The sequence below is a fragment of the Eulemur rufifrons genome, chromosome 20 (assembly GCF_041146395.1).
Source record: "Eulemur rufifrons isolate Redbay chromosome 20, OSU_ERuf_1, whole genome shotgun sequence".
NCBI lineage: Eukaryota > Metazoa > Chordata > Mammalia > Primates > Lemuridae > Eulemur > Eulemur rufifrons.
This window is the reverse complement of record NC_091002.1, coordinates 16,212,619-16,222,336: the sequence shown is the minus strand read 5'-3', so window position 1 is coordinate 16,222,336 and position 9,718 is coordinate 16,212,619. Positions and strand designations below refer to the sequence as shown.

The 9,718-nt window shown below is 41.7% G+C and overlaps 1 protein-coding gene across 2 annotated transcripts; it reads left to right on the top strand.

The window, feature by feature from the left end:
• Positions 1-530: 530 nt before the first annotated feature.
• Positions 531-6,235, top strand: SRSF6 (serine and arginine rich splicing factor 6). 2 transcript variants are annotated; one of them, XM_069495493.1, is made up of 6 exons: positions 531-770; positions 991-1,139; positions 2,419-2,543; positions 2,691-2,899; positions 3,009-3,092; positions 3,193-6,235. In XM_069495493.1, the coding sequence occupies exons 1-6, from the start codon at positions 664-666 to the stop codon at positions 3,551-3,553; spliced, it is 1,035 nt and encodes a 344-aa protein (XP_069351594.1). In that variant the 5' UTR covers positions 531-663; the 3' UTR covers positions 3,554-6,235. The 2 variants fall into 2 exon arrangements, 1 of the variants encoding a protein (XP_069351594.1); XR_011236369.1 differs by lacking the exons at positions 2,691-2,899; positions 3,009-3,092; positions 3,193-6,235 and adding an exon at positions 1,805-2,070 and having other exon boundaries at positions 2,419-2,482.
• The last annotated feature ends 3,483 nt before the right edge of the window (positions 6,236-9,718 follow it).

The window sequence follows — 9,718 nt, the reverse complement described above, 5'->3', positions numbered from 1 at the left end:
ACTGAAGCCGGCAGGGCAGTGCGCTCCTAACGCGACCCTGGTCGGGTCAGCACAACCTCGGAGCATAATCCTCGGATTCTGTGACACTGGCTAATCAACTGCGTCCGAGAGCGCGGGCCCCACCAAACCGAGCGTGAGCCAATCGGCGGAGGAAAGTCGCAGCCTCGTTTCAAGCGACCAATCGGAGACCGCGGTGACCTATTATGACAACCTCGAAAACCAATGAAAACCTAGGATTCTCCCGAAGAGCTCATACAGAGGAACGGCTTTTTTTAAAGGTACAACTCAGAAGACAAGTCCGCAGCTGGATTATGGGATGTTATGTTTACAAAGATGGGCTAAGAAGATTGGAGAAAATTCTGGAAGCGAGCATGACAGTACTTCGCCAAATCCACGGAGACGGCATACTCGCAAATCTCCCCCTAGCCCAGGGCCCGGACGCGGGAGCGTACGTGCTGCGCGCTGTCGTCACACGCTAGGCCCCGCCCCTCCGACCGCCCATATAGCATATCCCTGGCTCGCGCGCGCACCATTGTGTGGCTGGACTCGGCCGCTGCTGCGGTGTGAGGCGCGTGTTCCGGCTCTTGCCGTCCCCGCACCCGCACCGCGTCTTGCGGTCTTGTGTTCGGTAGCCAGCCCTTGGGCCCTCTGCCAGCCACGGACATGCCGCGCGTCTACATAGGACGCCTGAGCTACAACGTCCGGGAGAAGGACATCCAGCGCTTTTTCAGTGGCTATGGCCGCCTCCTTGAAGTAGACCTCAAAAATGGGTGAGTCGGGCTTGGGCGCCCATGTCCGCCCAGCGTCCCGGGCCTGGCGGCGGCGGGGACACCCCAAGGAAAAGCGGCCAAGGCCGCGGCGCCGCGTGGCAGGGCCTCCAAGATGGCGGCAGCGCGGAGGCGCGGGAGTGCGCGTTGGGGCGCGGGAGCGCGCACGTGCGCGCCCCGGCTAACGATGCCCCCGCCGCCGCCGGTTCCCCGTCGCCCCCAGGTACGGCTTCGTGGAGTTCGAGGACTCCCGCGACGCCGACGACGCCGTTTACGAGCTGAACGGCAAGGAGCTCTGCGGCGAGCGCGTGATCGTGGAGCACGCCCGGGGCCCGCGCCGCGATCGCGACGGCTACAGCTACGGAAGCCGCAGTGAGTCCCACCCCCGCGAGCTCCGCGCCCTTGGGGACCCCGGGGGGCGGGCGCAGGCACTAGGGCGGGCGGGGTGGGGCCTCCCAGCCCGGGCAGGCGCGGGGGCCGGGGGTCGTTTGACTCGGGTGTCCCCGGGCCCTGCTGCCTTCACGTCTGCCCGGGGCAGCCATGGGACGCCGGAGCGCGGGGATTGGGTCTGGGTGTTTGGTTTTGTTTTTGTCTTTTGGCCAAGTTGGGAGGGGGGTGGCTTCTGCTGGTCCCTTGTCAGCAGTGCCATGGGTTCTACCCACGAAAGAAGTAAGGGTTGGCTGTATTTGTTATATGCCCCTTACTTACCTGTCAGTATATTAGCTAGAACTGTGGAAGTTTGGGGACAGGCTGGGGTGGAGGTGGGGTGAGATGTGGGGTATGGGGGAAGGGGAGGAGCCTAGGGTGTAGGTCTTAGAGTTACTAAAATTGGTGGGGGCCAAAGAAAATACTATTTTAAAGTAATGTGGTATTGTACCACAAAGTAAATCTAAAGCCTTGCGCTGTATTTAAACTAGTTGGGGCATGTTATTGGGAGGAGGTGGGGGGATTTTTGGTTATGTTAAATGTTTGATGTTGAAATTGTTGCATGTTGAATTCAAACTTTTTAACAAGTCCTTGATGTTTCAATTTGAAAGTGACCAATGGGGCTGAGGCTGTGTCCACTGAGGCTAAGATGACTGCCTTTCCTGATTGGCCTTGGCTTTTCCATACATTGTGTGACCCTTGCCCTATGACCCTTTGGCTGACCTTACCGGAAGCCATGACGACAGCAGCCTTTTGCCATTAGACGCAGGGTGATGGTGAGGATTCCAAGGGTTAGACAAAACTGGTTAATCTGAACTAGGTGACTGTTACCTTGCGTGTTTTGTGGCCAAACCACCACCAAAAACCTCACTGTGATGTAAGTACTTAGTGTAACTAGTAAACATTTTTGTAAAATGTAGAAATGCATGTAATCAGTTAAGTTTTATATTTTACAATGTTCTGTAAAATAAAACTTAGCGAGGTAAATTGAATAAAGGAGCAGTCACTCTCTAACAGATTGTAGGAGAGGTTTAGTTGGATTTAGTCTTATTTGACTTGCCCTTAATTTAATTTATGGCAAATCACAAATGTATCAAAGGTTTAGCAATATAATAGCAAAGTCCTACTCCAGTAAATAAAAGTTGATATGTTTGTACTAACTTTCAAAAACGTTATGCATTTTTATCATTACAAAGCATCTAATCGTTCCCTTCATGTGATAAAGGTGGTGGAGGCGGATATAGCAGTCGGAGAACTTCTGGCAGAGACAAATATGGACCACCTGTTCGTACAGAGTACAGGCTTATTGTAGAAAACCTTTCTAGTCGTTGCAGTTGGCAAGATTTAAAGGTATGTGTTGTAATTTGAGATCAAAATTATATTACTAGTGCATTAAAGGTAGGCTCTTTTTACACTTTTATTTCTGAGAATCAAGTACAGTATGTAAATTTTTATCATTAGATTTCCGGGTCTGACCAGTCTTGTTTGCTGTTTTAGGATTTTATGCGACAAGCAGGTGAAGTAACCTATGCGGATGCTCATAAGGAACGCACAAATGAGGGCGTAATTGAGTTTCGCTCCTACTCTGACATGAAGCGTGCTTTGGACAGACTGGATGGTACTGAAATAAATGGCAGAAACATTAGGCTTATTGAAGATAAGCCACGCACAAGCCATAGGCGGTCTTACTCTGGAAGCAGATCTAGGTAATGTGTTGAAGAACATGGAGGGGGAGGAATCTATTTACCAACAAAGAAAAAGCATATAATTGAGTAATTTCAATTGGAGATTAAGATTTCATTGTCTTTCTTACAGGTCTCGATCTAGAAGAAGGTCACGAAGTAGGAGTCGCAGGAGCAGCCGCAGTAGATCTCGGAGTATCTCGAAAAGTCACTCCCGGTAAACAATGTGCTGTTGGATTTTTGTGAATATTACTGTAGTTTGTGGAGTATGTGTATGTTCTGAAAGGATTGAAAAAAATCTGGCTTTTCTTGTCCAGATCCAGGTCACGGAGCAAAGGTCGATCACGTTCTCGATCAAAAGGGAGAAAATCTAGGTCAAAGAGCAAGTCTAAGCCCAAGTCTGATCGGGGCTCCCGGTCTCGTTCCCGAAGCAGATCTAAGGAGTATGAGAAATCTCGAAGCAGGTCTCGGTCACGGTCTCGATCCCCCAAAGAAAATGGAAAAGGTGATATAAAGTCAAAATCCAGATCAAGGAGCCAGTCTCGTTCCAATTCACCCCTACCTGTTCCACCCTCAAAGGCTCATTCTGTGTCCCCTCCACCAAAAAGAGCTTCAAGATCCCGTTCTAGATCTCGCTCAAAGTCAAGATCAAGGTCCAGATCGAGTTCCAGAGATTAACCCAGAACTCTACATTCTTTGCACACTATTACAGAACACTTTCCTACTTGCTTAGGCAGTTACTCTTCCATGTTTATACTTGGCCTCTTCTGCAAGAAGAATCTCTTGAAAACAGGGGCACAGAGAAATTTGATTTGTGGCCAAATTTGATTAAAAAGATAAGGTTCTAAGGAATGGTGGCATGAAGTCAGAGACCCTCTCCCTTCTTTGTAGAATTAAGATAAATTTGATTTTATAGCTTTTGAGCTAAAATAACTTTTGTAAAGATTAAGCTCATTTAGATTTTTTTTTAAGTATTTCAGCAGGATCTGCTGCAGGGGTTTTTTGTTTTATTTGTTTGCTTATTTTTAAATTAACCGTTTCAAGCTTTGAATACTTAAGGCTTTAGAGGGAGAACCCAATTTTCAATTATGTTGGCTTTTTATAAAGCTTGAGTTATGTAAGATTTAAATAAAAGTTTGCTACCAAGATGATTGCCTTATTTGAATAGGTCACTATTAAATTCCTTTAAATGTTGATATTTGCTATTTGTGGAAACAGTGTAAATTCTACTTAAGTGTAAAACAAGGCAAGCCTCAGACCAGCAATAAATTATTCAGTTTGGATAACATTATTTTGTGCTGTTCCTCAAATTTGCCAAAGTCTTTATCTGCCCCTTTGACAACCTGGGTTAAAAATAAAAGATATTTTGTAGTCAATCTGTTAACAATTTTGCCTAGATTAACGTTTAAATAATGAAACTTTTCAAAAGGTTAATTTCAGCTATTCAAGAAACAGCTCCTAATGCTTGGGATCTTGTTTAGATAATCCAATTTCTGGAAGTCAGTGTAATTAGTGTTGTTGAAGTATGGTTCAATGATCTTTGTGTTATACGAAAACAAGAGTAGTCTTTGTTTGATCAGAAATTTAGTGTATTCAAAGTAGAAAAGCATATACTGCTTTTTCTGCTGAAAGATCGTTACATTTATGCAACAGATAGGCCTTGGTGAAGTCAGTTGCTGATTAAAATTAGGCTGGGCGGTGGCTCACGCCTGTAGTTGTAACATTCTGGGAGGCCAAGGCGGGAGTATCCCTTGAGCTCAGGAGTTGGAGTTTGCAGTGGGCTATGATGATGCCAGTGCACTCTACCCGGGCAACAGAGCAAGACTCTGTCTAAAAAAACAAAGTTACAGCCAGCAGTCATTCCCCCACTTTGTAGTTAGTGGGGTCATGTGGTAATTGGTTAGATCATCTTTGTAAATTTTATACTTTGTGTAGTTTGGCTTGAAAAACATGGGTAAACTAAAAACTTTCTGTACTTTATTATGGATGAGTGTAATGAATACTGTGGAAACCAAATTAGAATACTGCAAATTTGTAGGTGTTACTAGGTTAGCAGCTAGTCCATTCATTCGTGAGCCTAATTAGTTGAAATTGCAGTTCAAGAAGTGAATTAACCTTATGACCCTTTGTTCAGATATTATTTCATTTTAAAGCACTTATTAACCTTGATCTGAAACCAAGATGTAGATTAATTGGCTCAGCTTTAATGTTAGGAGCTGTCCCTGGTTAAGGGTGCCAGGGGTTGGACTGTAGTAGGGCATGGTATGTATGGTACACTAATCATTGTGCCACAGGCGTGACTAGAAGGCTCGATATTGTAGGGTTGGTTTGTATGTTCAGTTAATCCAGAAACATCTAATAAACAGCTGAGTGAAAAAAAATTGGAGTCAAATATCCAGGTGTCAATCACAGTAGGTGAGAGTACTTGATAATGTGAAAAAAGCCTTGTTTTTAAGAAATTACTAGGCTTCCTGTTAAAAATCTTAAAGCTTAACCATAGAAATATAATGCCCCAAAAGGTTGATGTTTCCATTATCTTTTTTCTTTGATAACTTTTTGTTTTAGATGTTTATAAAAAATGGGTTTATTTTTCCAATATAAACTTTAGAAGTTAAGGGAAGAAAATTATGTCTGTTATTATAGTTCATTATTTTGCCTATTGAAAGAAGTAATGAGTTTTAAAAATTGGTTTTGACCAAAGTTCTCTTGTTTTCAGGGAAAGAACATAAAAGCTTTTTGAACCACAGCCTTTTAAGGAAGGGGGGAGCTTATTAAAATGTGAAGTTTGGCTTTCTGAAAGTGTGCAACATCCTTCAGCTGGGCTCACTTCTGTTAATGTGACATCACGTGGTAATGGGCAGGTTTGACTACATTGTTAGCTGCCCCAGTAAGTGGGTAATTGTACAGGTAAATGCCTGCACCCGTAAACATTTTCTAGTAATAGCAAAGACCAATTTGTTAAAAAGTCTAGTCTTACTCCATGCCTGTAGACCCAAGTCATTGGAGGCACTAAACTACTGTATAACATTGGCCCACTTGAGAACATAGAGTTGACAAAAATGTTTGGTTCCTTGCTAACTTGTGAATAGAATCTGAGTTGACAATATGCCACACACTCATGAGTGGCTAGATGAAGTATCAAGCTGATACAGAGAATTGAGGAACTTCTTGATTCTGTTTTCTTTTACTTGATAGTGTTTATTGACATGCCATAGTGCCTTTATGGCCAGTATGAGTCCTGCCTACTTTGACTTTTACTTTCCCATTCTTGTGTTTGCCACCTTTCATCTTGGTGTCTTTTTTCTCCCAATTTGTTAACCTATTTTATGCTTTATCAATAAAATACTTTCTGAGGGAAAGGTTTGTTTTGAGTTTATTGTGTATTCCCACTTAGCACCAAATTCTTGGCAAATGGTTTTTTGAATTAGAGTTGGCAGTTTGCAGGCCATTCCTGTCTCCAGTGTGAGAAAGGGATCTTGTTTTCAGTTCTTCAGAAACTAGTTTGGGATTAACATAGTAGATGGTTTATCTTGAATGAGTCATTAGCCCTTGTGCTTCAGGGTCATTGGTGAAACAAAACCTCATGCAAGCAGTGTGAAGATTAAAAGCTGGTATATGAAAAGTTCTTAGAATACCATAATACTAGCTGCTGTTGTGAAGGATTGAATATACTAAGTCTTTTTATTAACTTGCTTTGTTTTCATGTAGAATTTACTCATTTATATCTTATAATAGTTTGGACATTTTCCAATGCAGTTATTTCTCAGATGAACTGGGAAGCTTTAATCATTTTTTTCCTAAATTCTTAACCTAATGTTCTTAATTTGGACCTATAACACTGTAATCTTTGGTAATTTACATTTGGAAACCATCATACTTTTATTTACTTTGCTTTCAGAGAGCAGTGTTTTCCAACTTTAATTTCTGTGGCTGCACCCAGTTTCAGTCAACAATTTGTTCATGCCATGAATAGTATTCTACAACTTGTTTTTATACATATTACATAGATATTAACATATGCTAATACAAACATCTACTTCAAATGACTGACTAGTATACCGTTGAATGAATAAAAATTTTTTTTTCCAGAAAAAGTGTATTAAGTAATCCTTTGGCTTATGTAACAACATGAATTAAAAAATTACTTTTCGACATTCAACATACAAAAATTTTTTAGAGCTCTTAGAGTGTAGCGCCTAGTATGGTTATTAATAATTATCAATTTACATGCTAGTCTTTGAGCTTTTTCAGCCAGTGACGAGTTAGGTTTGTTCCAGGATCTAACAATGATTACATTTTGAATAAGATGTGTGTTTGTATCCTTAAGATGATGTATGCATCCATTTACTAAAAGGATGATGAGTTAGTGTAATTGGTCTTCTAGATCTTAAATAGCTTGTTTAGATATGCCTGGCTATCTTAGAGCAGTCCCACAGGTGGCTCCCAGTACGACAATTAATGAAGTGAAGTTTTTACACTTTTCTGATCTTTGAAACATGATTTTTCAGAAGATACAAAAGGGAGGTGTTACAGTAAGACCCACCTTTGACCCCTTGGAGGATGCCAGGACTACTAGTCTCTTAATGTGTCCTTCTGGAGATGCTTTATGCAAATCTAGGAAAATTCACATTCCTCTGATAGTTTCATCACATAACTCATTTGAATTTTACAAAGGAAAAGTCATATTAAAGCTTACATTAGGAAGCTGTTTATAATTAATACAGCCATATATTTACCCCTATTTTGGAGATTATTTCTAGGCGTCATTGCGGTATAACATAAGGCTTTCTAAGCAGAGGCAGAGCTTAAATTCTCATCGAGTTCCTAACAGCCCTAAAACATTAAAATTCAATGCTTATTTCAGAGACTCAGTTCCTCTTAGTGAAAATCTCTTGAAAGAAATTGGGTTAAAGGAGGCTCAAAAAATAGAATTTTTTGGTAGCTATTTTGATACAGTTTCACACATGAGGAAGGAGGTGCAGGTGTAGTGCAGAGACCTGTTATTTTCTCATTCAGCAATTTTATTTTGTTTCACTTTTCATTTGTATGGGTGGTTTTGTTTTTTTGTTTTTGCAACCTGGCTCTGTAGCCTGGGTCTGTAGTCCCAGCTCTTCAGGATGCTGAGGTGGGAGGATCCCTTGAGCCTAGGAGTTTGAGGTCAGCCTGGGTAACATAGCAGGACTCTATCTCTTCAATTTTTTTTTTTTTTTTTTGAATCATCTGAAAGTCAGAGACATCGTGCTCTTTTATCCCTAAAAACGTGTGTATTTCCTGGGAACAAGGACCATACCAAATTAGGAAATTAACATTGATGTAATACTGTTGTCTAATACACAGTTCATATTTAAATTTCATCCATTATCACCTTTCTATTTTTTTTCTCTTGGTTCAGGATCACTTGTTAAATTTTGTTTTCATGGCTCTTTAGTCTCTTTTAACCTGGAATGCATCCTCAGCCTTTTTTCTTAACCTTGTCATTTTTAAAAGGGAAAGAGTAGAGCCAGGCACAGTACCTTGAGCCTGGGAGTTGGAGGTTGCAGTGAACTGTGGTCCCACCACTGCACTCTTATCTAACCTGGGTGACAGAGACTCCACCTCTGGGGAAAAAAATTAAGATTTTGTAGAATTTTTCTTAATTTGGGTGTGTCTCATGTTTCTGTATGACAGCATTTTTGGCAGGACTATCACAAGAATGAGACTGTCCTCAATGCATCATATCCAGTGGCTCATGGCAATAACCTGGATCACTAGAGTCACTTTTCATTTATAATTAATAATTTGTGTGGGGATAACTAGAGGCTATTAAATACCTATCTGCTATCACCTACTGTGTACATTTATTGGTGGTGATAGTCTAAGCTATAATTGCACCTGTTGGCATTCTGTAAAGGCAGTGCATTCTCTAGTGGGTAGACTGATTCAAAAGTAAGGTTGAAAGAAGAGAGTTTTTTTGTCTTTAGGAAGGAGCCAGTCATTTTGGAGATTGAAAAAGAGCTGCTGGAAGGGAAAGCTTTGGTGGTGTCAGATTGAATTTACTGCTGAAAACAGGAGAGTGAGTCCCCTAGGGCCAAAAGGGATGGGGAGGTGGCACCATTTATATAAGAGACATGTGCAAGGGAAAATCAATTGCATCCTCATCTATAATACAATTCCTTCTAGTATGGTGAAAAGTAAACAGTACTATCAAAGCATGTGGCACAGTGACTCATTAAATAGTAGCTGCCATCATGAAAACATCGTATAAATAGAATAGCTGAACTCTAATACTGTTCTATCCAATCGAGAAAAAGGTAGTCAAAGCAGAGTTGCTGAATGTGGTGGTGCCCAAGTATTAAAATCTCTGCTATTCCTACTTGCTAGTTATTCATGAACAGCCTGAATATACTAATACATTGTTGTTACTTTTTATTTTATTTTTTTATTTTTTTTGTTTTTTGTTTTTTTTTGAGACAGAGTCTCACTCTGTTGCCCAGGCTAGAGTGAGTGCCGTGGCGTCAGCCTAGCTCACAGCAACCTCAAACTCCTGAGCTCAAGCAATCCTCCTGTCTCAGCCTCCCAAGTAGCTGGGACTACAGGCATACGCCACCATGCCCGGCTAATTTTTTCTATATATATTTTTAGCTGTCCATATAATTTCTTTCTATTTTTAGTAGAGATGGGGTCTCGCTCTTGCTCAGGCTGGTGTCGAACTCCTGAGCTCAAACGATCTGCCCACCTCGGCCTCCCAGAGTGCTAGGATTACAGGTGTGAGCCACCGCGCCCGGCCTGTTGTTACTTTTTATCATACAAAATTTCAAACACCAGTGAGAATAGTATGATGTACCGCCCATGTACTAATCTAGC